General features: G+C 48.7%; 1 protein-coding gene across 1 annotated transcript in view; it reads left to right on the top strand.

Annotated features, from left to right (window-relative positions):
• Positions 1–27,964, top strand: part of DNHD1 (dynein heavy chain domain 1) — a 70,222-nt gene that overhangs the window by 33,980 nt on the left and 8,278 nt on the right. The window contains 21 exon segments of the mRNA XM_066360074.1: positions 2,360–2,517; positions 2,992–3,161; positions 3,163–3,482; positions 6,666–6,793; positions 6,893–7,091; positions 7,454–7,545; positions 8,067–8,274; positions 10,144–10,269; positions 10,565–10,662; positions 10,777–13,642; positions 13,841–14,030; positions 14,192–14,384; positions 14,625–14,913; positions 16,475–18,068; positions 18,258–18,466; positions 18,686–18,890; positions 18,966–19,068; positions 23,828–23,977; positions 24,589–24,771; positions 24,902–25,333; positions 25,533–26,004. Of these exon segments, the coding sequence (XP_066216171.1) occupies positions 2,360–2,517; positions 2,992–3,161; positions 3,163–3,482; positions 6,666–6,793; positions 6,893–7,091; positions 7,454–7,545; positions 8,067–8,274; positions 10,144–10,269; positions 10,565–10,662; positions 10,777–13,642; positions 13,841–14,030; positions 14,192–14,384; positions 14,625–14,913; positions 16,475–18,068; positions 18,258–18,466; positions 18,686–18,890; positions 18,966–19,068; positions 23,828–23,977; positions 24,589–24,771; positions 24,902–25,333; positions 25,533–26,004 (8,385 nt within the window).

The raw sequence follows: 27,964 nt of genomic DNA, 5'->3' as shown, positions 1-27,964 counted from the left end.
TCTTTCTGGTTTGTAGGCTTCTTGATTCTTAGTCCAGAATCCACTGGCTTCTTCAAAAACAGCAGATGGAAAGAGGAAGCACAGGGTTCAGAATGCTGGCTGTGCTTTTCGCTGCTTTGTGTGACTCAGGTCACTGAGTTTCAGTGCCTTTATTTGTAACACGGACAAAATCATGAAGCTGCTCACAGTGTCACGGCAAGGATTAAATGAGATGTTAGGTGATACTCCCAACATGGAGTATGGCATGCAGTAGGTGCTTAATTTTTTTATGTCACCTTATCCCTTTCTGTCTGCTCTCATCTTTCCTGCTGATCTAATTTATCTTCTTGTCCTCCAACTCTGTTCCTCTCCTACACGGGCTTCCTTTAACAGTGAATTAACTTACCCTCTCTGGTGAATTGTTCTCATCAGAAACTTGACTTCATCCTTTACTCTTCCCATTCCTTAACTCCACCACATCCAGCCTGTTGCCTAATCCTTTCCATTCTTCTCTCTCCTAAATATCTCTCAGATCTGTTTCCCATCCATGTCTGTCCACCTTCAACCTCAAGAACTGGGGCACTTTATCAGTCTATTGCTCCTTTATGCCACACGTGTCACTGTTGAGCTCCTTTCTCACCGAGCCTCTGCCTGCCTGATGCTGCCAGTTCAAAGGCAGCTCCGTGGCTATGACCTACCTACTGTCCTAGGCCAGAGGGATAGTTTAAACAAGGGTAAGTTCGCATCCTTGTGTTCTGTTCAGCCTTGGGTGCCCCTTGATAGGTTCTCTTTCTCTTGGTTTTTTCAGTCTCAGCGCTTGGTGCTCAGTCCTCTTGGTTACATCCTCCAAGGTTCCAAAAGGGCCATACCTACTTTATTTCAGTTATCTGCCCCTGAAACCCATTATTTCACTTTCCAGTGGAAGAGATGCTCATAGGGGATAGGGTGACTTCCTTTTCAATCCTCAAAATATAAGATATAATAGAATGAAGCCAGACTACCTGAGTTTGAATCCTTGTTCTGCCACTGTGTAATGTTAAATGCACTTAAACTCTCTGAGCCTCAGTTTGCTTATTTATAAAACAGAAACAATAATGGGATCTACCTCAAAGGGTTTTTGTAAAGATTAAATGGGTTAATACAGATAAACATTGTATCTGGAATGTAGTAATACTGTATTTTGTGGTATACTTTATTCTGTATTTCTATATTGTGTTTTACTCTTCTGTGCATTATTTTAACATCCCTGAACTTAAGAGATATATTATGATTGATGACATGTCAGAAGTTAGATGGCATCATTATTTTCTTTTTCGTGGTATAAAAAATAATGGTGCCTCCTACAATCAGTGGTATCTTAGATTTGGTGAGTCCCATGTTGGTATTATTTCTGCCCTCGAAGACAATGTTCACATTGCCGAAGCCAGCTTCCACGATTATCTTCTAGCCTCATCTCTTCTTTTCTTTTTTCCCCCTTCTTTTCTTCTGTCCTTTAATCCTTACAAAACAAAAGGCAAGCCTGACCTGTGTTGGCACAGTAGATAAAACTTCAACGTGGAGCACTGAGGTCACTGGTTCGAAACCCCTGGCTTGCCTGATCAAGGCACATATGAGAAGCAACTATGAGTTGATGCTTCCCACACCTCCCTCTTCTCTCTCTCCTTTCTCTGAAACCAATAAATAAAATCTTAAAAGAGAGAAAGAGAGAAAGAAAGAAAGAAAGAAAGAGAGAGAAAGAAAGAAAAGAAAGAAAGAAAGAAAGAAAGAAAGAAAGAAAGAAAAAGAAAGAAAGAAAGAAAGAAAAAGGAAGGAGAAAGAAAAACGAAAGGCAGATTACATACTCTTCTTGGTACCTCTTCTACTGGAGCAGAAGCAGTAAGACTTCCCAGACAGAAACCTTTTCTCTCTGGTGGGGCATTCTGCTATTGATGAATTTGTCATCCCCATGCCTGTGCACAGAGTGTTGCCCCCAACACATCGGCTCCAATGTCCTCTCTCTATGGAGGCCTATCCCAGCCTCCTCAGGCCTCCTCTCCTTTGGCCATGCAGGTTGAGAGCTTTTGTGCGCTCATAGAGCATTTATCACACTGGGTGTTGATTATCTGTTTGTATATGTCTCTGCTACAAGATTGTGAGCTCCTGAGGGTGGAAACCCTTTCTATCTCACTCAGTCACTCACTCTGTCTACCGGTGCCCAGCAGAGGCTCCAGTGTATAGCAGCTGACTGGATACCGGGCAGGGGTCCAGTAAGTGCTCAGTGCGTAAGGGAATGAATTCATGGTTTGGCATCCCCTTCCCATTGCCCGTCTGGACTCATAGCACTCCCCCAGCAAACCTTCTTCTGTGCACCCCTTAACATCTAACCCTCCCCTGTCTTCAGAATGCAAGTTGGAGAGCATCAGGAAGGACATTCTTGTGCAGGTACAAAGCGAATGCTGGAGTCGCAGCCAGAAGCTCATGAAAGAGCTCTCAACTTACATCGAGGTCTTCCAAACCATCAGCTCAAACATTCATGCCATTGCCCAGTGCTCCCAGAAGGTGGGCTCTTCCCCCTCCTTCCTTCCAGTCTACCTGGGGCCCGTCCTGCTCAAATGCTCCACATACTCTCTCTTCAGGTCCCAGCTGAGCTCCCAGTGGGGCTTGGTGCTCTTAGGCTGTGCTCATATGCATGACCTGCCCTTGCTAATCCTTGCCCTGTTCACCTGACCATTTCCTCATGAAAGTGGGAGGCCCTGGTGTGAGGAGAGAAACACAGTCCTGCTTTCAGAGATGAAGGTCTTCTGTGTGTGACAGTCTGATAGGGATCTGTTGTCCTGTTATCAGGATAATGATTTGGTGGGGGTAGAACGGTGCTGTCTTCAGAGAGACCTGGGTCAGATGGGGGTGTGATCTCAGATTGCCCCTGCTCCCAGTGGGTTAAAAGGTAGCTGGTGGAGTCTGAAGTCTCCGGAAGGTGGGAGTGCCTCTCAGGGATGTTGTCGGGATGCTGGTCTCATGCTGTGGCCCCTGCAGTTGAACGAGGCCAACGAGCAGTACAGCAAGCTGGAGGAGCGAATGGAATACATCCACTCACTCCATGATGTCATCCGCAACCACTTCAGCCTCTTTAGTGCTGCGCATGAGGCGCTGGACATCTCGGTGAGGGGGCAGTTCAGGGAGTCACCCCTCCCCCCAATTCCTGTTCCCCAAACCACATCGACCTGATTGCCCTCTGCTTGCTCCACAGCTTCTGGATACATGGGAGGCATTTCAGTTTGAGAGAAGCCAGGCCTCAGAGTTCCTGCTCAGCAAGCGACATGTCATTGTGCCCAAACTGCAGCAGCTGATGGTGGCAACACTGGCAGAGCTGGACGGCCTGATTGCAAAGGCTCTGTCTGGCCCCTTCATGGACCCGACACAAGATCAGAAGAGCACTGAGAGCCAGCTCATCTCCCTGGAGCGTCAGTTCCAGAACGCAGCCGGCCACCTCCGTGAACTGTACTATGCCTATGCCATCTTCACCGGTACTAAGGATCCCAGCTCCCTCCACCCTAACCCTGTAATTGACCCTCCAATTGATAAGGGTCTGGACTCAGGGTCCTATATCCTGTGTGACCCCAAGCAAATTTCAGGAATCTCCTACCTTCATTAGTTTCTTTTATATGTGGGATATAGTGCTGTGCTTAGTATGGGGAGTCAGGAGACACAGTCTGGGAGGGAAGACAAACAGGTGAATGTTCCATAGGAATGTGATGGGCTCAGAGGGTTAAAAGCTGTGTAGGAGAATGGAAAGGTGTCCTTATTGCAGTGCTTAGCCTTTGTGTGGCTCTGTTCAACCCAGCCCAGTACCGGGCAGCAGGTCCCAGGTAAACATAGGTCTTTACGCTCCACAGCCACTGCCTCCAGCCAGTGTGGTATAGAGGCAGCTGTCGAGGGCCTCACTGGTCCAGGCGACTAAGACAGAACTACTGGTCTCAGCTCTTATGTACAGGGACTGATGCAGCTCATTCTCTTCTGCACATAAGAATTTTGTGGGCTCCATTTTTTCTTTTTTCTCAGATGCAGTCACTTCTATCAGTGACTTATGTACTTTGGAAGGCAGATGGCTTTTGAGTTGCCTCTTGGCCAGTTATACTATTACCACTTCTGCCCATGGGCATTCGCAGTCCAGGGCCATTTGGCCAAATGTGAGGTGCTGGACACTCTAGGACCATCCTCAAGGCAAGGGACTTTTTCTTTGGCTAAATATCGGGAGACCCTCATCCCATACTCTGACCAGACCACAGACCTTGACCTTTCCTGCTAGGTTTGGAGATGTTTGTGAAAAATCAAGAGTTGGGACTCAGACTGCGTGGTTCTAGGCCCTGGAAAGCTGACAGCATCGCTTTTACTTCCTCCTCCCATCTCTGTCTCCTCATCAAACATCCCGATTTTGTTAAAATAATCTGTGTTCTTAGTTCCAGATTATAAACTACTCTTTATTTTTCATTATCTTTTACTCATTACATTTGACATTTGCTTTGTTTTGTATCCATGTAAACAACTATTTTGGCATCCAAGGATTCCTTTTTTTTGAAAATTTTTAATGTTTATTTTATTGATTTTAGAGAGAGGAAGGGAGAGAACAGGAGAGAGACAGGAATACCTGTTCCTGTATGTGCCCTGGCCAGAGATCCAACTGGCAACCTCTAGCTTAGGGACAATGCTCTAAGCAACCAAGCTATCCAGCCAGGGTCTGTTTTTGTTTTGTTTTGTTTTTAAGATTTTTAAAATTGATTTTAGAGAGAAAGAGAGAAAGGGAGGAAGGAGCGGGAAGGCTCAACTCATAGTAGTTGCTTCTTGTATGTGCCTTGATTGGGCAAGCCTGTGGTTTCAAACCAGTGACCTCAGCTTGTTGACACTCTAGCCGCTGCGCCACCACAGGTCAGGCTAAGGATTCCTGGTATTGTTTATGCATAACCATTTTAAAAAAATACTACCTTTTCATTAGTTTTATTTTTTTCCTTAGGTGACTATAATATTTCAGGTGTTTTTGTTTTTTTTTCTAAAAAGGAAATTACAGGTGTTGAAATTTCTAAATTCCTATGCTGGAAATGACTTTCTAATGTCTTTATATTACAGTTTGGCTAAATATTGAATTCTGAAGTTTTCTTCAAACTTAGACATTATATCATTGTCTTCTGACATGTAGTACTATGGAAAAATCTGATATCTAATCTTTTTTTTTGTAGATAATATGTTTATCCACCATTCAATAATGGTTCTTACATTTGCTCTGGTATCCCCTTAGAATTATTTGTATATTGGAATTTCTGGATCTTTCATCTATTTCTTGTCATCATCACTCATTTCTTTACTCTATTTTTGAGTTCTGGGGAAATAGCATGAGCTTGTTGCATAAGTTTCCATTTTCTGTGATATCTACTCCATAATTTCCATTGCATTTGAAAACATACATACATGTGTTGTATGTGTGTGCATGTTTATGTGCACGTGTATATAAGTGTATGCCCATAACGGCAAGGAACCAGGGTGTGCCCAGACCTCAGTTTCTAATACCATTCCCCCGGAAGGGAACCAGGGCTCCTCAGGGAATGGATGGTTCCAGGGCCGGGGCAGGGTGTGTACAAGATAAGCCTGAAATGTCTTTTAAGCCAGAAAGGGAGGAAATGTTCAGTTCTTTTATTTTTATTTTTTGTGTGGTTTTTTTTTTTTTTAAATTTTAATTTTTTGTATTTTTCTGAAGTTGGAAACAGGGAGGCAGTCAGACAGACTCCCGCATGCACCTGACCGGGATCCACCCGGCATGCCCACCAGGGGGCAATGCTCTGCCCATCTAGGGCTTTGCTCTGCTGCAACCAGAGCCATTCCAGTGCCTGAGGCAGAGGCCATAGAGCCATCCTCAGTGCCCAGGCCAACCCTGCTCCAATGGAGCCCTGGCTGTGGGAGGGGAAGAGAGAGACAGAGAGGAAGGAGAGGGGGAGGGGTAGAGAAGCAGATGGGCGCTTCTCCTGTGTGCCCTGGCCAGGAATTGAACCCGGGACTTCTGCACGCCAGGCCAATGCTCTACCACTGAGCCAACCGGCCAGGGATAATGTTCAGTTCTTTTAAAAAGTGATGGGAGCATGTCAAAAGGACACAGAAGGGACACCAACTGACCAAATCTGGGGCAATTTGAGCACCAAAAAACAAAGTAAACTATTGGAAAAACAGGCATTTATTATCTACCCTAATAATAAGAAAGACTGTGGGAATGTTCTTAAAGGGATGGGCGTCATAGGCCTCAATAAGAAGGTGAGGTTTGAGCAAGGACTTGAATTTGGTGAGGGAGCGAGCCATCTGATTCTCTGAGGGTAGAGTGTTCCAGAATAAACTGTCAGTCAGACTCTCAGCAGGGGGGAGCATGCCTGATACATCTGAATGACAGCAAAGAGTCTGCTTGGCCTGAGAGCAGGGAGTGACATGGAAACTAATGGAAGAGGAACCCTTCCCTTTTATCACCATTACATTTCCCCAGATACCCTATTCTTGGAATAACTAACTCTTGGATTGTCCCCATCTCCATTGTTCTACTGAACAGTTTTGGACCCACACCCTGACACTTTTGGGATGCTCCTTTCTGTCATTATGGGCTCCTGACTGCCCATTTCCCATCATGCGCCTGGCCCCCACACATAGCTCAGACCTCAGACAGCCCTGTTCCACAGGGGACGAGATTCCTGTGCCCTTGCCGATCTGTGGGGTCCATCCTATCGTGCAGCAGCAGAACATCTGGCACCTGTACCGAGTCATCTCTGAAAACATCAGTGAATGGAAGTGCATGGTTTTTGTCAAGGTGCTGACACCCTTCCTTGGAGCTCCTTCCTGGGAATGGCGAGTCTGCAGGGGTGGCAGGGAAGAGTCTCTGGCTGACAGTGAGTCCTTCTCTCTGCAGTTCAACCTGACTATGGCTCAGGAGAAGACAGACGGCTGGCTGACAGAGGTGGCCCAACTGAGTGCCACCCTGGGGTTTCACAGCCCAGTCCTGCAGCGCTCCACACACATCCTAGAGGAGTTTCGCAGCTACCTGCCCTTGCTTACCAAGCTGAACAGCCTCCAGCCACAGAGCCTCAACTTACAAGCTCTCCTTCGAGGTGTGTTTAAGTAGAGTTAGAGGTGGAGGGGGGGGGAGGGAAGGACATAGGGGTTAGAACAATGCAACAGCTCAGTTCCCCGCCATTCCTGTTGGAACCTTCCCTCCCTGGGTTGCTCCCTGCTTCCTCCAAAGGACCATAACCCCCACACTACCAGGAGGGTCCTCCCTGCTACCCTGGCCTGGCTCAGGCTGGAGTCTGGGCTCTGGGTTCTGTGCTGTGCTCTGGACTTTAGGTCCGTGGTTCTTGGCTCTATGTTGTACTCTGAGATCTGCCATCTGGGAGCCGGCTGGGCTGGGCTCTGGGGCCCAGAACTGCCATGTACTGGTGTTGCTCTGACTTGTTGTCCCTTCTACCTCCAGCCTTAGGGTTGAGCAGTCTCAGCATAGAAGTACTAACACTGGGCCAGCTGCTTACTTGTCCTCTGCCGAAGTTTGTGAATCAAATCAATCAGGTGGGGCCTGGAGGGAAGGAGGTAGTCCAGGGTCCTGTTTACTAAGCTCTAGTAGATCCCATAAAGGCCTGAAGCCCCTGAGACAAAGGGGCAGTAGGTACTGACTTGGGGGAATGGAGTGGAGTTGAGATCACTGGCCTGCCTGGAGCGTATGAGGATCTGATGCGTGGTTTCAGACTCTCTGTGATTGGAGTATGTACCCCCCACCAGGCAAGAACGTGGGTGGCAGCCCTGTAGTTGTGGGCACATGGGATGTCAGTTGTCCTCCAATACTGACCCTGCCCCAAAAGATCATGAGCTGACTGAGGTAGTCAGCTCGGCTGGAGCCTTGCAAAATAGTGGATTTCAGGGCAGTAGCCTCCGGTCAAAGTATGCTGCTCCTGACCTATCTTTGAAGCCTGATGATCCCACTCTCCATCTCGGAGACCTCCACCACCCTGAGCCCTGGCCCTTGAGTCTCAGCTCCAGTGTTATCCCCTGAGCCATTACCAGTCCTGGTCTCTGAGACCCAGCTTTTCCAGATCTGGAGGAATGAGAATGAAAAAAATCATGCCCAAGAGACCCTGCAGAAGCTGCAGAAGACCTGGAAAGCACGCCAGCTGCAACTGCTCAACTTCATCCTGCATGTGCCCTACGAGCCCCCAGCCTCGGAGCGCTCCAAGAGGCAAATGCTCCGCAGTCCCCACAGGGATACAGTGGCCAAGGACAGTGGCACCTGCATCCTTTCAGGTAAGACCCAGCCAGCTCTGTGGCCCAGTGAAAGTCCCCTGTGTGGGGCCATATTCATCTGCCACATCCACCAAGCCCTGCCACATCTGGCTTCTCTAGTCAGGTCCCCATCCTTGCTGGAGAGCCCAAGACACATTTTGTTCTGAGACAATGTCTTTCATGGAGCTCCCATACAGTCTTAACGTGGATCCTCCCTCCCTCCCTCCTTTCTCCCTCCCTCCCTCCCTCCCTCCCTCCCTCCCTCCCTCCCTCCCTCTCTCCCTCCCTCCCTCCTCCCTCCCTCCCTCTCTCCCTCCCTCCCAGTGCCTGTTGTCCTTAGCAAAAGTCCTTCCCTTTTTGGGTATATTAAGAAATTTCTCATGGTCACATCTGTCCACCTTTCAGTGCTCTGTCCTCTAGATTGTACCTTGCTGTCTCATCTTTTGCTTTGCTCATTCATTCCTTTTTTGTTCCCTCATCAAACTCACTTGCCTCCTCTGATCCAAACACAGGAAACCCTGAGATTTACAGACAGAAGTCCAGTCCCTTAGGAGCTCCCAGTCCCATGAGAGAGAGAGTGGAACAGAGATAGGTGCCTCGCAGAGCACCTGACTGAGAGCAGTAGAATTTCAAAAGGAGACAGCTTCAAAGGACCAGGAGAGTTAGAAGGCTCTTCCCTCCCCTTAGGGAGAGGCCTCTTGCTGACTTTTGAAGGAGGAGGAGTTTTCGGAACCTGCAAGGGGAGAGGGGCACGCCAGGGAGAGGGCACAGCATATGTGTAGTTAGAGAATTGCCAGTAGAGGAGAAAATCTCTTGCCAACACAATTGAAACCCAACTGGTAAATTCAAAAAATTAGTTACATAGGGAAATCATAAAATATAATACATACACGGCTTAAGATTTTTTTTTTTTAGCTTAAAACATGTAAGTGTACATTTATTTATAATCTTTTAATCTGGGCCAAGAGTTTTTCTTTTCCTTTTTTTTTTTTTTTTTTTTTTTTTATTTTTCTGAAGCTGGAAACGGGGAGAGACAGTCAGACAAACTCCCGCATGCGCCCGACTGGGATCCACCCCGGCACGCCCACCAGGGGGCGATGCTCTGCCCCTCCAGGGCGTTGCTCTGTTGCGACCAGAACCACTCTAGCGCCTGGGGCAGAGGCCAAGGAGCCATCCCCAGCGCCCGGGCCATCTTTGCTCCAATGGAGCCTTGGCTGCAGGAGGGGAAGAGAGAGACAGAGAGGAAGGAGAGGGGGAGGGGTGGAAAAGCAGATAGGCACTTCTCCTGTGTGCCCTGGCTGGGAATCGAACCCGGGACCTCTGCACGCCAGGCCGACGCTCTACCACTGAGCCAGCCAGCCAGGGCCAAGAGTTTTTCTTTGATTTGCAGTCAACAGATGGAAGTTTCCCACTTCCTTTTTTGCATTACTATTTCCAATTTCAGTTTCTGTGAAGTTGAATTGAACTGTGACATGAAGACATTTGTGAAGTTATCTGAATCCAGAACTTTTCTAAATTTTTATTATAATTTCCCAATTTTTAAAAATTGGCTGGTCTGTACCTAATTTAATGTTTTTGTAAACCCACCTTTACTGAAGCTCTCCATAGTTTTCATAGAACCAATAACTTTTCCGGCACATATTACAGTGGTTAACATAATATTAGATTAAGTTCTGTAATTGAAATGTTAACTCACATAAACAGGTTTTCCAACACACTCTGTCTTGGCGAGCACGCAGGTCAACTAGTGGAAGAAAACAAACAAACAAACAGATGAGTCTTCTAGAAGCTAGCTTGAGGTCTGTTTCAGTGTATCGGCCACCCCTGCCCTTGCCTCATCTGACTGCCAGCTCAGCTCAGCTCAGCTCAGCGGAGCCTGCTCTTCCTTAGATTACAACAGCCTGCAGGCTTCTATCCAGGAGAGTCTTCAGGTGTTGTTCAAGATCCTAGCCATCCAAGAGTCGGAAGACTTACACAAAACAGCTTTGGAGTGGGTGACCATCATGCACGGCCTGAGTGAGTGCAGGTCTCTAGCCAGGCTGATGGTGGGACCTGACGTGGGATGTTCCCAGAGGGCAGGGGTGAGCGTGGGGAGATCCGGAAGACACGGAATGAGGACCTCCTGCTGGGCTACTTCTTGGGTTGAGGTGACCAGGTCTTTATTCAGAGTGAAAGTTTTCTCTCCACCAAGCAAGGTCCCTAGGTCCTGGGTCCTGCTGAGAAGGATATTTTGGGGGTGGAGAACCTGAGAGGTCAGGAGCAGGCCCGACCCCCTAGCGCCCCTCCAGTGTTCCTCTGGCTGCTCACACAGGTGACATTCTGGAGGTGTGGGTGACTTTCCAGCAGATGTGGATTTTTCTGAATAAAGTTCTGCATGAGATGAAGATCCAGTTTCCCAGTTCTGACCTGGTAAGGAAGGACGGGGTGAGGGAGGGTGGAAAACACTACTGAGGAGTGGGGCGCAGCTGAGGAGGAAGCTACCTCTTCACATCACCCTCACTTTTACCCTCTCCCTCACCACAGAACGCACGTTTCAAGGCCATGGATGATCGGTATCGGACCCTGATGCAGATCTCTGTAGCTGACCCCCTGGTTCTGTCACTTATAGTGCCCAGAGCCAAGCGGAGCTCTTCCTTCCAAGGCCAGCAGTTGCGACAACTGCTTCAAGCAGGCTCAGCGGAGCTGGAGAGCATCATTATGGCTCTGAAGAGCGTGCTCTATGGGTTCTGTTCTCACTTTCCCCGCCTCTTCTTCCTTAGCGACAGTGAGCTGGTGGCCCTGCTGACGGCCCCACTGGAGTCACATGAGGCCCAGATATGGGCGCGACGCTGCTTTCCTCATGTGCTTGCTGTGAGCTTCCATTCCAGCCCGACTGATAAAAACGTGGATGTCCCAGGGTCAAGGCCAGGCAGACAGGCGCAGGCGGAGGCACTTGCAGTGCTAGGGGCAGGCGGGGAGGAGGTGGAGCTGCAGCGGTCCCTTCCTCTGCATCCAGATCTCCCCAAGTGGCTGGCCTCTCTGGAGAGGTGTCTGCGTTTGACACTGGTGTACATGATGCAGGACTGTGTGGCTGCCCGTCTGGCTCTGGTCACATCCCTCGTCGAGGCCTTTAAGGAGCCGCCCCAGCAAAGCCAGTTGCAAATGTTTGCCCACCACTGGCTGGACTTAGTCGAAGCCTTCCCATGGCAGTGTGTGCTGGTGGCAGAGGAGGTGGTATGGTGGGCCGAGATGGAGGAGGCTCTGCTTGAGGGGAGAACCCTGGCCACGGTCCCCAAACAAGTGTGCAAGCTGGAAGTACTGATACATATTTTACGGGCCCAGAGGGCCTCCCAGGACGGGCAGCCCCTGCCTTCTGCCCGCCAGACCAGCCTGCTCAGTGCCCTACTGGTCATGGCAGTGACTCACCGAGATATAGCACAGCTGCTAAAGGAGCACCAGGTCAGTGATCTGAAAGACTTCCACTGGGCCCGCCAACTCAAGTACCACCTGGGTTCACCACACACCATCCCCCAAAGACCTCTGCAGAGTCTCAAGTCTATTGCATCTACTAAGACTTCGCTGTCACCAGCTGCATGCTGGATAGATGTGCTAGGCCGGTCCTTCCTGTATAACTATGAGTACCTGGGTCCCAGATTGGGGTCTCTACCCAGCTTGTTGCCTGAGCGGCCAGCCCTGGTGCTATTATTGGCCCTGGAGGAGGTGGCCTGTGGGACCCTACTGGGCCCTGATGGCATGGGAAAGGCAGCCATGGTTAAGAGGCTGGCATATGCTCTGGGACACCAGCTGGTGATGATGCCCTGTTTGCCTCAGATAGAGGCCCAAAGTTTGAGCAACTACCTGAACGGTGCCCTGCAGAGTGGCTCATGGCTGTTGTTGGGGGCAGCTCAGCACCTGCCCATTGGCTTGCTTTCTGCCCTGGGCCAGCGCCTGGCTGAACTACACAACCTCTATGCCCCCCTATACCAGCAGGCCTCCCGAAACACCAGCGCCATCAACCCAACCCAACCCCAGCTCCTTGGCAGTGGCTTCTTTGAGAAACGTCATGTGTATGTGTGCCTCGGCTATGGCTGTTTCCTGACATTGCATGCCCTGAGCCCTTCTATGCCTGCTAACCTGCGCCTGCTATTGCGGCCGGTGGCACTGACATTGCCTAACCTACAACAAGTGGCAGAGCTGACTCTGCTGGGTGCAGGAGTGCAGGATGCCTCCCGCATGGCTACCTGTCTATCCAAATTCTTCTCCCTGGAGCATGAGCTGGTGTCTGGGCCCTTGCCCTGCCGCTTGCCACTGCTCAAGCAGGTCCTCACAGACATGACACAGGCTCTAAATGTGACCAAGGAGGAACCCAGCTCCCAGCAGCCCCTCAACCTAGCTGCCATCGAGGAGACTGCCCTACTGCGTGCCCTGCTACGCTCACCACTGTTCAGCACCCTCGATGAGGTCCGCCTTCACAACCTGCAGGAGCTGCTCTGTGGGATCTTCCCCAGCGCCAGAGAAGTGCTGGCGGAGCCTGTGACTCACAGGCTCGAGAAGACGCTGCTGACGGAGGAATTACTGCAGGCAGGCTTGCACCCCAGCCCTGATATTTTGGGGTCCCTGGAGCAGCTGAGTCAGGCCCTGGGCCGGGCCTCTGGCATTTTGCTCCTGGGCCCTGCAGGCAGTGGCAAGACCACTTGTTGGCACAGCCTGTTTAAGGTCCAGAATCTGCTAGCGGCCATGGAGGATACCTCACCACGGGGCTATCTACCTGTGGAAATTACACACCTGTATCCCAGTGTCCTCAGCCCCCAGGAGCTCCTGGGATGGCTGGAGGGTCCCTGTTGGCACCAAGGCATCTTGCCCAGGCTGCTTCGTGCAGTCGGTCTGTGTAAAACTGTGAACCCAAAGGGCAAGGCACAGGAATTGTTGGGGACCCAACACTGGATAATATGTGATGGGGCCTCCAGTGCTGCTTGGCTGGACTCCATCACTCGCCTCCTAAGTGACCCCCCCCAGCTTATCCTCCCCAATGGTCAGCAGATAGAACGACCCCCTGGTACTTTTCTCTTGATGGAGGTGGGCGATGCCACAGGAATCTCCCCCACAGTGGTGGGCCGCTGTGCCCTAGTCTGGTGTGGTGGGGAGCAGACTTGGCAGGGGATGCTTAGCGTCCTGATGGCAGCGCTGCCCCGTGAGTACTCCCTGCAACCCCAGACGGTCACTGAGCTCAACCACCTGGCTGAAGTGCTGGTGCCTGCAACACTCCAATTCCTCACCTGCCAGGGCGCCAGCTCCCTGCTGCAGGCACATGGGCAGAAGGCTGTTTCCCCAGGTGTGGCCGAAATCACCAGCCTGGCTCGCCTCTTGCGTTGTCTTCTTGATCTCCACCTACGAATAGATGGGGAGAAGCGTACCCCAGGTGAAGGGATGGGAAAGAGTGGGCTGGCTGGAAATCTGTGGGGCCTCAAGGATAAGCAGCACATGGCTGGAGCCTGGGGCATGGGTTTTTGATGGACTTGGGCTTGAGGATTGCAAATGAGAAGTAATAGAGCCAATTCCTCTCCCCTGACCCCACTTCTTCTTACTCGGGCTCATATTCTGGCCATAGTGACCTTTGCAGAGGACCTCAGCTATGGTGATCCTGTAGCCCAAAGCTTCAAGTCCGTAAAAAGCAGCTCTCTGAACCAGTACCAGGCTGAAAGTGATGATGTGCTTAAAAGGCGCAAGGAGCATTTGCTGGCTGTCAGCAGCTTTCTTTTTGCCTTTATCTGGGGCTTTGGAGCCCACCTTCCCTCCAGGTATCTACAGGGATGGGGAATGGGGGATGCAGAGGGTTGAGACAGACTGGCTCTTATAATTCAAACCCAGGTGACATCATGGTCGGGGGTGGATGAAGTGTGTGTGTCATAAATGGAGTTGTAATTTTCTGACACTTTGGCCTGTATGTCCATCTGGGCAGGCTCTGGCCCCTCTTTGATACCTTCCTGAGGAATTCTTTTAGTTGCCTCTCCGACTATCCTGTGCCACTGCCCTCAGCCTTGGTGTTTGATCTACATGTATGCCCTGAAAATGGGACACTGGTCCCCTTCACTGGCCAATACCTGGGCAGCCGCATCAAAGGACCTCTGGGCACCTTCATTCCTTCCTCTCAGGTGTGAGGACATTGTGCAGTAGCTGGGGTTGGGGCTTAAGGGGATATCCTGGGAGAGTCCATATTCTAGGCCCAGCTGAGGCCCACCTGCTCTCATTCTTTGATATGTTTCCACACTCACAAGAGTACATGAAGTGTTCTGCAAGAACAGCTTTAAGATAAGGTCCCTAGACCTTTACTTTCAGCTAGATTACTGTCCTAAGCTGGAGCTGCCACAGTAAACCCTGCTTCTGTCCTGCAGACTGAAAGGCTCTTGTATGTGGTGGACCTACTTCTACTGCAGGGACATCCAGTGCTGCTGGCTGGAGAGGCCACCACAGGGAAGTCAACCTTTGTGGAGGTGCTAGTGGAACCGCATCACCCTTACACGTACACTCCCATCCACCCTGCCTTCAGCGCCACCCATCTTCGCCTTCTGCTGAGCCGAGGGGTCCAGAGCCAAGCACAAGCCAACCCTGGGCCTGGGCAGCCTGTGAACTCTAAAGGCTCCCACCTTTTCCTGCTGGAGGACTTGCACCTGGCTGCTTTTGGTAAGGAGCTGGAGGAGGGAAGGAAGGAGTCATTGTCATCTTTTGAGACTGTAAAATTCCTAGCAATATTCATTGACTCAAATATACACTTATAAACCAAATTTCAGTGTTCCTGTTCTTTTTATTTTTTTATTTTTAAGGTTTTATTTATTGATTTTACAGAGAGAAGGGAGAGAGAATGAGGTAGAGCAATAAGTATCAACTCATAGTTGCTTCACTTTAGTTATTCATTGATTGCTTGCCGTATGTGCCTTGATCCGGCAAGCCCACAGTTTCGAACAGGTGACCTCAGCATTCTAAGTCAACTCCATCACAGGTCAGGCCAGTATTCCATTATTAATATCTTCTCATTCTACATATGTTCCCTGAACAATCTCACTCTTCTCATGGGCTCTTCCACCATCTCTATGCTTTGACTCTGTGTATTTATCTCCAAACCAAGCTTCTTTTCTAAAGCACCAGACCTGTTTATCCAATTACCTACTGCATATCACTACTTTGTTGTCTCACTGCACCTCAGCTCTAACCCTGAATTCATCATCTCCCCCCCCCAAAAAAAAACTGGCTACTATGTGTCTTATTGTGATTGGTACCACCATCCATCCATCCAGTTACTTAAACCAAAAACCTTGTTGACATCTCTCTCTCCAATATGTTCCAAATTTGCCTCCTAAATATCTCTCAGGTATTCCCAATAATTTCTATTTCATCTTCCCAGGTTCGGATCATCATTACATGCAATTTTGGCAAATGCTCTTGCAGTGTTCTTTGTGATGAGGCTTTCTTCTCTAGCTTCTTACATTCTGTGCTCTAACTGGACTCAACTAGGTTTAGGCATCCAATAAGTCAGGCTACCTCTAGCCTGGGATAGCTGTCCTCTCTGCCTTCTCACCTCTACTTATCTGGCTAAGTCTTACTTAATCTTTGCAAATGATTTCGGGCAATAACTTCAGGAAGCCAGAGCCTCCAGACTAGGGTTAGATATTCATCCTGTGCTTTCTACAAAAATCTGTGACAACCAATGGTTTTATAATCATATATTTACTTGCCAGTCCCTTTCACCATATTCTGAGCTTCAAGAGAACAGAAATTCTCTTGGATCTCGAACAAAAAATATGGACCGAGTCGCAGCTCATATCTTAAAAAATTTGTATTTTTGTCTGTTCATATCTCAAGGTACCACTGTACATTTCAAGTGCACACATTTTATTTTATATGTCATGTTTGTGATGATTGCACTTTCCCCCCTATTGTGGCCAGATTAGGTTTACATCTGTCTCAGCTTCCAAACTTTCCTATTCATTTACCTTCAATTAATGAATAATTTGTCATAAAGATAGGATTTGGGGGAGAAGAGAGAAGAAATTACTCACTTTTAGAAAGACTGTGTGGGAGAGAAAACAACTTAGATATGACCAAGTCTGAACACATTACATGCACAAAATTCCTTTAGAACTCTACGTGTGCGGAAGTAAACCCAGTGAGGCAGGGAGAGAGGAAGAGGGTGGTTCTGCCATGTGGACTTACGCATGTTCTCACTGTTACTCACAATGTCCCGCAGACCCAGAGAGGAGATGTCAGCCAGTGTCGGAGACTCTGCGCCAGGCCATGGATGGCTCTGTGTTTGCCCAAGACACCTTGGAACTGCAGAAGCTACAGTCTACAGTCAACTTCCTTGCCACTGCCACAGTGCCAGGCTTCTGTGAGCGCCCACTGTGCCCACGCCTCTTTCGACTCTTCACGGTGCTGGCCCTGGCCGACATGACCCAGGCCATGCTGCTGAGCAGGCACACACCTATCATCCAGGCCTGGCTTGAACGCTTCCACTCTGTGGAGCGGGAGGATGTTCTGGCCAGAGCCCTGGTATCGGCCTCAGTGGAGGCCTGGGAGGCTGTGGGCAACTGCTTTATGCCTTCACCCCTCCACCCACACTACCGCTTCTCCCTGTATTCTGTGAGCCAGCTACTGGGAAGCCTGCAGCTACTGCCAACCAGAACAGGCAGCCGAGGCTTTCTGGACTATCTGGACCACCAGGAGCACCTGCGCCGCGTGTCAGGCTTGCGTGGCTCCCGCCTGACAGCTATGATGGCCATTCGCAACATAGTGCGTCTTTGGCTGCATGAGGCACAGAGAACTTTTTGTGACCGGCTAGACAGTCCTAGGGAACGTACTTACTGTACCAACCTGCTCCTAAAAGTAGCTCAGCATGTCTTCTGTCATGGGCCAGTGCCCAAAAGCCTGGGCAAGCGCTATGAGGAGGAGGAGGAGGAGAAGGTGCCTGAAGTGGAGTCTGAAGGGGAGTTGGCCCAGTGGGAGGACTTAAGCAATAGTGGCAGTGAGACAGAGGGAGATGAGGACCCTTATGGACTTGAGGTCACCACACGTCCACCCTCTAGCGGTTCAGGTGTTGCACCATCCATAGCCCCAGTAACAGGAAAGAACACAGAGAGTCAAAGGATAAACCAGGAGGAAGACATAGTAGCCTCTATCTACAAACTTCAGCTAAAGAAATCCAAGAACCGGTGGCAGAAAACACCCCAGAAGGATCTGCTCTCACCCCTGTTACTACCAGGGCTACTACTCTGTCCCCAGGAAAAGCCCTCAGACCTGGTCTTCAGTCAGGATCTGATACTATGTTCCAACTCTGAGAGCTCCACCTTGTACCTGGAACAGCAGTGGCAGAGCCTGGGGGAGCAGCTGGCCACGTCAGCTGCTCAGCTAAAGCTGAGCCCCCACCTGGCACGGTGCCACTTGATGGCCCAGCATGTGTCTCGCCTGGTCCGGGTGCTGGCCAGGCCCCGGCAGCATGGCCTGCTGCTCTCTGGGGCTCTGGGCACTGGGCGCCGTACTGCTGTCACTCTGGCAGCTGGCATCGGTCAGGCCCACCTCTTCCATCTGCCGTGTGGGTCAGAGGAGGCCATTCTCCAGTGTCTACGGGATGTCAGCTGGCATGCTGGCATATTAGGCCAGACAGTGGCCCTACTGGTGGTGCCCAAGGGTATGGATCTTAACACCCTTCAGTGTCTTCTGGCCTTGGCAACCTCAGGCAGTTTCCCTGACCAGTACACGGAAGCAGATCTGGACAACTTTGAAGAACAGCTCAGGAAGAGCCTTAGTGTCCAGCAGCTCATGAAGAGGGAGATGCTTTTGCAGAGGTGAGGCCAAGAACCCTATTCTAGGGGCTACTCTTCTCTTGCTCCATTCTGGCCAAAAGGCCAAAAGAGAAAAGTAGGGGTTGCTGTGAGGATACAGAAGGTCAGGGTTGAGGGTCAGGGTTGGGCCTGGGGCCTGGAGAGACAAACAGGGATAAAGGGGAGGACAGTATCTGAGTTTCTGGCTCGCAGGTTCTACCAGCAAGTGTGCAGCCACCTGCACCTGTTCATCCTGATTGAAGATGGCCCAGCCCACAAACAGCTTCCCTCCACCCTTTTCCTGAGATTCCTTCAACTGGCCGTCGCCAGCATCGACCGCTATGAACCCTGGGACCAAGACTCCCTGGTCTGTGTGGCCCAGTGTCACCTGGAGGGTGCTCAGAGTCTAGGTCTTGGTGATGGTGAGCACTTTTTTTTACCTGCCCTTACCACTTGTCTCAAGCAGGCTCTAATGAAGATTATCACTTAGGTCAGTCTCTCTCTCTCTCTTTCCTTCTCTCTAGAACCTAGTGAGCCCCCTTCACCTTTTCTGCCCTTCCTCCTGAGCCAGGAGCGGGTCTCTCCCCTTTCCTGTTCCTCTACAAGCTCACTGGTCCAGGCTAAAGCCAGGCCTGTTGCAGACTCCTTGTTGTTCCCAGAACTGCAGGCCTCAATTCCCGGTGTGGCCAAAGCCATGGCTCTCATCCACCTTTCGGCTGTCAGCTACTATGGGCACCTGTGCCCTAAATTGCCACTCGCCACTCCCAGGACCTTCCTAGACTTCCTGGACACCTTTGTGCTGCTGAAGGAACGGATGATCCTGCAGATGCAGAGCAAGGCCCAGAGGTGAGGGAGCCCATTCCCTGCCCTGCGCCTCCTCCTGCTCCCTCGGGTCCACTCACTGGCACATTGTATCTCCAGGGTCCACCGTGCCCTGGGGAATCTGACAGCGCTATTTGAGCTGCACAGTATCCACACCAACCGTGTCTTCAAGCTGGAACAGGAGCTGAAAGACTCCCTTGTGGTAAGGGGGAGAAAACTGTGAGGCATGCACAGTAGGGCCAAAGCAGAAGCCCCAAAAGAACTTTGGCGGAACCAACCAGACTAAACCTTAGTTCTTTTCCCCCTGGGGTCTTTCTAATCCCTGCAGCCTCCTCCTATAGAACTTAGACTTTAAACTCCCCACGATTCTTCTAAATACATGAAACCCAGGTGTCAATTTCTGGTTGCCCCTAATACCTTGACTGCATGAAGTTCAGAATGCTCCCCAAGATATCTGTAGATTCCAGTGGGGATAGGGCAGTGATTACATTCTCACGGTCACCTCTCCCTGTGATCTTCTCCTGAATGTTTTACCACTGCCAGTTGGCACACCTCTTGTAGTTGACCTCTTTACCAATACCACTTTGTCCCTCTGCCTCTTCCTTCCACAAAGCACCAAATATACAAGGTTGATGTGTGGAGTGGGGAAATGTAGATGGTGATGGCAGTAGGGGAATTTACGTTCTTTAACAGAACCAGAAATAGATTTAAATGGTATACTTGCCCTCAGTGTCCTAAATTTCCTCAGCGCCCTCCTCTACAGGGCATTTCCTAGTGACCAACCTTTTTTTTCTTCTCCCGTCTCCCCAAATCAGCTCCACAATGTCATTCAGCCACCCCACTTTTCATTTAGAGCTCCCCAAATAAAATTCTCATGTAATAAGAGTCTTCTTTCTAGTCCAAACCCTAAATCCTGTTTCTTTTCTTTTCTTTTTTTTTTTTTTTTTTTTTGTATTTTTCTGAAGTGAGATGTAGGGAAGCAGAGAGACAGACTCCCGCATACGCCCGACTGGGATCCACCCGGCATGCCCACCAGGGGGCGATGCTCTGCCCATCTGGGGCGTTGCTCTGCCGCAATCAGAGCCATTCTAGCGCCTGAGGCAGAAGCCACAGAGCCATTCTCAGTGCCTGGGCCAACTTTGCTCCAATGGAGCCTTGGCTGCGGGAGGGGAAGAGAGAGAGAGAGAAAGGAGAGGGGGGAGAAACAGATGGGCGCTTCTCCTCTGTGCTCTGGCCAGGAATCAAACCTGAGACTTCCACATGCCCAGCTGATGCTCTACCACTGAGCCAACCAGCCAGGGCCCCTGTTGCATCTTTATGCCCAAGAATTCTCTTTTTTTGAATAAACTAACTTCTCATATCTAGCTAAAACTTGTGGGGTGGGGTCACCACACCTTCTATGCCAAATACTCTCAGTTAAAGATGTTTTCCCAAAATAGTTTTTTTGTTTTGTTTTGCTTTTGTGACAGAGAGAGGGACAGAGAGGGACAGATAGACAGGAAGGGAGAGAGATGAGAAGCACCAATTCTTTGTTGCGGTACCTTAGTTGTTTATTGATTACTTTCTCATATGTGCCTTGACTGGGGGGCTACAGCAGACTGAGTGACCCTTTGCTCAAGCCAGCGACCTTGGGCTCAAGTCAGCAACCATACGGTCGTGTCTAAGATCCCACGCTCAAGCCTGTGATGCTGTGCTCAAGCTGGTAAACTCACACTCAAGCCAGATGGGCCTGCACTCAAACTGGCAACGTTAGGGTTTTGAACCTGAGTCCTCTACGTCCCAATCCGACACTCTATCCACTATGCCACCACCTGATCAGGCAAAGAGGCTTTTGTTCTTTTATTTTTAATAAGAGGAATTCTGAAATACTGTTTTTCTCCTTCTTGCTACATAAGACTTTGGTACAGATTCAGGGATAACCACAGAGAAGTGAAGAAATAGTGATTAACTCATAAGTGAATAGTCTGACTTACTGTCTACTGGGCTTTCAGGCTTTACAGCTCCCAATGCCTAAATTGCCACTTTTGATTGGTGCTCTCAGGGCTGTCACCCAGTGTGGCACCGTTCTAGGGGCATGGCTTACACTGAATCTAATATTGTATGTGTTTTTCATTGTGTTCTATATAAATAGTGCTCCCTGAAGTTCTCATCAAACTGTGCCTCCTACCATCCATCATTGGGAATCAGTAGTTAGATTGTACCTCAAGACTCAGTTGAAATGCCAAAAAAAAAAAGGTTTATGGAGGGAGAGGAGTCATCTCTCCCACATTTTCCATATTTCACTTTTTATCTTTGTCCTAGGATAATTAATACCAGGGATTTTTTATTCAGTTTAAGGGTGCTATAATTCTTTGATTCCCTAGGTCAGTTATATCAGAGCACAACATAAGAAGCCCAAAATATAGATGATATGTTCATAGTCTCGGGGACATTTAGTGTCCTATCCCTTGGTCATTCACTCAACAGCCATAATAGCTTGTACTTCTTTCAAGTTCTCTGCACCAGGAAATGGCACCACCAACCATCCACCCACTTAGTCATTTAAGCCAAATCCCAGAAGTCATTCTGGATAACTCTCTCTCTTTTTCTTTCTCACATTCAATTAGTTCATTTCTTTATTACTGTACTCAATAAAAATTAATTGAACTTCACATTTTTTATTGAGGCACTTACTAATATTTATGTCTATGTCTACATCTTATGTTCATATCTAGAGATAGATAGATAGATAGCTGATAGATAGAATCCTTGCCACAGCCTTTTTTTTTTTGGTGACAGAAACAGAGACACAGGGACAAATAGGGACACACAGACAGGAAGGGAGAGAGATGAGAAGCATCAATTCTTCATGTAGCACCTTAGTTGTTTATTGATTGCTTTCTCATATATGACTTGACCTGAGGGCTACAGCAGACCAAGTGACCCCTTGCTCAAGTCAGCAATCTTGGGCTCAAGCTGGTGAGCCTTGCTTAAACCAGATGAACCCATGCTCAAGTGGTGACCTCGGGGTTTCGAACCTGAGTCCTCTGTGTCCCAGTCCAAAGCTCTCCACTGCACCACCTCCTGGTCAGGCTGCCACAACTTTCTGAGGTGGCTATCCTTTTCCCCATTTTACAGATGAGAAAACTGAAATCTAGAAAGATTTAGAATGAGGGTTAAATGAGATCTTACATGTAAAGCATTTAAAAGTGCTGGCACATAGTAGGAGTTTAATAAATATTAGTTATTATTAATAGTACATTTTAGAAGTGCCTCCTAATCAGAAAAATAAGGCACTGTCCTTGCCTTTATACTGCCTACTCAACTGAAAGATATAAACTAATCCAGGCAATTACAGTACCTGTGTGTAATCACAGAGAAAGTCCAGGATACTCTGAAGTATCAAGGAAGACTTTCTAGAGACAGCATAGTGCCACTGTAGGTGCTCCAAAACATTCCTTAAATATGTAAACAAATGAATTTGAAGTACATCCAAGCTGATACCTGAAGATTAGGTAAAATTTGCATAATGGGGGTGGGGAGGATGAATGTTACAGGCTGACGTAACAGCATGTGCAAAGGCCCAGAGGCAAGACAATGAGCAACACATTGGAGGAACTGAAAATCAGGAATGGCTGGAGTTGAGTACTGGGAGAGGAAAAAGAAGTGAAGTTTGAAAGATGAGTAGAGGCCTCTTGTCACGGAGGCATTATAGACCAAATGAAAGAATGGCAAGTGTGGTAAGGGACACAATGATGGTATTTGGTTTTTAGAAAAGTATCCAGGCTGCATAGAAGATGGATTAGAGGAGGGGAGTAAGAGTGGAAGCCAGTGCCCTGGCCAGTAGTACAGTGGATAGAGTATCGTCCCAGAGTGCTGATGCTGCCACTTTGAGCCTAGGGTTGCCTGATTGAGCTCTAGGGCATGTATGAAAATCAATCAATGGGTGGACAACTGAGTGGAACAATGAGTTGATTCCTCTCTCTCCCCCCACTCTCTTCCTTTCTCTCAAAAAAGTGGATGCCAGTGAAAGTGGTCAGGAGTGAGTGAGCATAGACATAACTGATGGATATTGGGGGTGGGAGTAGACATGAGAGACATTTAGGATGTATAATTGAAAGGTGTTGGAGATGGGTTGGCTTTGAGGGAAATAGAAAAGATGGAATCAGGGTAACAATTAGGTTTCTTCCTTAGGAAACTTGGGTGTATTTTGCCACAATTCTAAGAAAACACATAAGCAAATGATTAAGATTGCAAGAAATCTGAGGGAGTCAATATATTCCTTTTTAGGCATGGAGAGTCTGAGGGGCTTGTGAGACACCAACGGAAAGGTTTCCACTAAGCTTAGGAAAGAATCTGGCTACAGATAGAGATTTGGGGATTGTTAAAATAAAAGTAATAATCAAAGCCATGAGATTAGGGAGGACACACAGAAATGTGGGGTGAAAAGAAAAGGGGTTCCTGAAAAAATGCTGAGAATATTTAAGGGGTGACAGAGGAAAAGACTGAGCAAGAGCAGCCAGTTAAGTTGAAGAAAGCCAAAGGAGAACATGATATCGTGAAAGTCAAGGGAGGGAAATGTTTCAACAGGAAGAGAACTGTCTCTGCAACAAATGCCACTAATGGGTCAAGTAAGGGGAAGAGTGTAGCATAACAACCAAGCACATAGGCTTGGATTCAGATTGCCTGGGCCTGTATGGCAGGTCAGGAGAAGCAACCACCAACTTGGGGCTGCATTACTAGATGTAGAACTCACAGACCAGAAAGTGACATCTCCAAAGCTCAGTCTGTTTCTGTGGCTTATTTGGAGTTCAACTTGATCGCCCTGACTATCAAGTGAAGAGTCAGTGAAAGAATGGCAAGTGTGGTAAGGACACAATGATGATATTTGGGCTTTGGAGTCCCAAGCCCATGTAGTCTTCCCTTGAGGTATTCCTACCTGGGCTAGGATCTGGAGCTGCAACCTGGGTCTCTGTTCACAGAACCTCAGCACATTGCATCAGCAGCTAGAGCAAGGCAAGCTCCTGTACAAGCAGCAACTGGGAGAGTGTCAGCGGCAAGAGAACCTCATTAAGAACTTGACCAAGCAGCTGGATGCCCTGCGAGCTCAGCACGAGGCTTTCCTGGAGAAGGTGGGCTCTTCCTGTCACCTACCCTGCACTGCTCCTCTCTTGGGAGAGGGCAGCCCCTGATAGGATGCCCAGAGGAGAGGATGGGTGATTTGTCATGGAGTCTCCTGGAGAAGGTGGCAAAGGTAATAAAATGGTTTGAGGAATGGTCCCTTCATAGGGTCTCCTAAGGGGAGATGATCCCTCTTGGCAATACCTCAAACAAAGACGACATTTCAGGAGCTCACTTCAAGAGTGAATCTCGGCCCTGGACAATGGTTGAGTGGATAGAGTGTTGGCCCAGAGTATGTATGTAATGGGTTCAATTCCAAGTCAGGGCACACAGGAGAAAGGATCATCTGCTTCTCTTCCCTTCCCTTTACCCTTTCTCTCCCCTTTTCCCTCTTACAGACAGTGGCTCAGTTGGTTCGAGTATGACCCTGGGTGCTGAAGATAGCTTAGTTGGTCTGAGCATGTCAACCTTAGGTGCTAAAAATGGCTCAGTACTTGAGCATTGGCCCTGGATGGGTTTGCTGGGAAGATCCTGGTCGGGGTGCATACAGGAGTCTGCCTCACTATCTTCCCTCTCCTCACCTAAAAAAATAAATAAATAGAGTGACTCTCTCCTCATTTAGATGGGCAAGGCATTTCTTGGGCCCCTGAACCAGCTGAAGGTGACTGACTTTGAGGAGATACGGAGCTATCGAGCACCACCAGAATCTGTGATCCAGGTGACGGATGCACTGTGTGACCTCTTCCACCGCGAAAGAGGCTGGGCCAGTGCTAAGCAGCTGTTATGCACTGAGGATTTTTATCAGGTAGGGAATGTGGGGCCTAATGGGTGAGCAAAGTGGAGGTATAAAGGGGACACTTGACAAGGTGAGGATGTTGGGTCAAGGTTCTGACCATCTATGTCTCCCCTACCCCTTTTAACATAAACTCTCCCAGGAGCTGGTGTTCTTCCCCAAGGACAAGATGACAGACTCCGAGGTAATAAAGTTAACCCTAGCTCTGAAGGCTCCAGGTATGAACGATGCGGCACTGCGGGCAGTAAGCGTACCTGCAGCAAGCCTGGCGGCCTGGCTCCGGGCGGTTCTGCACTATAGGCTGGCACGGAACCGAGGACTGCCCACGGGCCTACTGCTGCGGCAGGTAGAGGCGACACTGGCTCGGGAGGAGGCTCGCCTGGCCCACTACCAGTTCCAGGCTCAGAACATGCTAGAGCAAAATTTGGCCCTGGCCAAGAAGCTAGAAGACACCCAGGCTTCCCATGACCATCTGGTAGAGGATCTCAACAGGGCTCATTGTGGCCAGTATCACAAGTGGCCCATAAGGTCTGCATTGCTCATGCCCATGCATTCCTGGACTACAGAGCTCCAGGTAACCAGCCCCTCCCAGATCCCCCTCCCCTGCCAAGCTCACTTCTGCACCACTGCCTGCGCCCCTCTGCACCGCCTGTGCCCTCCCTGCCCCTCTTGCCATGCTTTCCTCCATACTCTGCCTTGCTCCCTCTCTGCCAGACCCTCTGCCTCTACCTTCCTTACTGGCCACACACCCTCTGGTCTTCCTTCCACACCAGAAGCTGAAGGGGCACTGCGCGACTGTGTTTGGAGATGCCCTCCTGTGTTCAGCTGCCATCATTTACCTGGGTCCCTTCCCGCCACTGCGGCGCCAGGAGCTCCTGGCCAAGTGGCTGGCTCTGTGTAGGGGCTTTCAGGAGACCCTGGGCCCAGACGACGTGGCACAAGCCCTGAAGCAGAATCAGAAATCTGTCATCACGCCACCAAACCCTCCCCTGCTCTCCATACGCTCTCCCTTCAGCCTTCTGTCTGTGCTGAGTTCTGAATCTGAGCAGTCCCAGTGGGACCGAGACCTGAAGCCCCAGGCAAAGTCCGCTCGCCTGGCAGGCCTGCTTCTGCGAAGTCAGACTCACTACTTCAGTTGCCGTTGGCCCTTGGTACTTGACCCTGGCAACCAGGCCCTCATCTGGCTGAACCCACTGCCTCTGAAAGGTATTAGATGCTTGGCCCCAGATCCCGGCAAGGGCACAGGTAAAGCAAGCCAGGGGTAATAATCACAATGGTTCTCAGGTGTCTGAACTGCTCCATACTCGAGACATAGTGATCTTCCCTTTCATACTGAATACACTAAATTTTTGTGGCCAGGGTATCCCAGATTTCACCAGCCTATTAAATTAGGTCACATTAATGTCTTTGGCCTATATTGCAATGACTTTGAATCTATGTGGCTGATCAGTTCATGATCTTCTACTCCCCTGGTCTGATCAGCACTATTGGAAACTTGGCCAATAACTCAGAGCTTTACAACCCAAATTTATCCCGTGTTCAGGAATTCAGAGGAAATATTTCTATTGGTTCTGCTTGAATCAGAAACCCATCTGGAAGGAGTATGAGAGGGAACATTTCCTAGAGGAAGGGAGGGAGGGTGTTTATTTCCCAGAGGGAGGGGCTAGGGGTAAGAACAGCAGACATCTTCAATGGAAGGTGTATAATAAAGTGGTCTGTAAGATGGGCTCTATAATCAGATATTTGGGTCAAATATCTTTCCTTTGCTAACTATTGACCTAAGGCAAGGTACTTCTCTCTATATCTAAGTTTATTTGCCAATAAAATCAAGGTCTTAGTTATACCCACCTCATAAAGTGTTGTATTAGGTATGGTAATTCATTTAAAAGGGGTTTACCCAGTGCCTAATATGTAATAGGTTCTCCAAAATGTTAGTGATTATTACTACTAATATATTACTGCTACCAGGATTACAGCCCATTCCTTGGCTCTTCAGCGCTACTTTCCATTGTGCCCATGCACGATTACAAAAATTCCCATTATAGACCTATCACATGTGTAACTATAAATGAATGCACCCCCTAAGAGATACCCTGAAGAAACTTCTAACTGCTGCATACAATTCTGAGTCCAGGAATTCTGAATGATGTTCACTACTCTTGATTAGATATGGATGTGGCTCTTCATGATCTGTAACCTATGATGGATTACATGCCATCTCACCATACCAATATATCTGATATGCAAAGTGAAGCAAGATCAAATCACAATAAACTTTCTGCTTAAAAACTGAGAAAGGGTAAGAAACACACACTGTAGTTCAGTCTCTAATATGTACTACATAATGTCAGACAGAGATAGTAATACATTATCCCACTAGCTATGGAGTTCCTGGATGTCAGTTCAGCAGCCCTCGGTCCTGATCAATATTATAATTTTCTTTGCTCATTGCCCTCAGGGCTATCTGTGAAATGAAAGTTAGGCAAAGAGACCCTATTTGTAACTGTTCTTCCTGAAAGGTCCACCTCCTACTGCAATCAGTATGGGGTTTAGGATTTGCCTTAAAATTAAGCAGACACGGATTACTTGTTACCAGATGGGAGATTTTCTGGCAAATCCCCTAAATCTCTCATATTTTTTCTGCAAATTTCATTTATAAAGACTCTATTAGCTGTTAACCAATGCCATAAATTTTGGTACACTCTCATTCTTGATTTTAAACCATACCTTCCAGATTCTGTCCCTTAAAACTGGTTCTGGGGGCTCCAGCAATTCCACTAAGCCTACTGTAATTGTCATCCATCTAAATCTTGGCCTTCACCTCAGAGCTGTAAGAAAATAGTCTGAGGATAGTGAACTGAGGCTACTGGCCATGAAATGCAGCCCCTTTACTTGGGCTGTATCCAAATCAAATGGGAAATTGAGGCTATTATCTTTGTCAGGCAAGGAGTACATAGAGAGAAGTGCTTGGGGTGGACTTTGGTAATCAGGCTTTCCTGATTCTCCGGGCTTCTTTAGTAACCCAGAACTTCCTATTCCACATAACATGAGGTAGAGAATCATTTTTGCAAATCAGCAAGGTGCATGAAGATTTTATCTGTGGTCTGAAATTGCTTGCTATGAGCAAAAAGGAATTCCCTTAAAGATTCTCTCATTGAAGTAGAGAGAAATAGCCAGCACACTCCAATATCTTCTACTAAATCCA

This window comes from Saccopteryx leptura, chromosome 1 (assembly GCF_036850995.1).
Source record: "Saccopteryx leptura isolate mSacLep1 chromosome 1, mSacLep1_pri_phased_curated, whole genome shotgun sequence".
Lineage (NCBI taxonomy): Eukaryota > Metazoa > Chordata > Mammalia > Chiroptera > Emballonuridae > Saccopteryx > Saccopteryx leptura.
The sequence above is the reverse complement of the archived record's forward strand: the minus strand, read 5'-3'. Positions and strand labels throughout refer to the sequence as shown.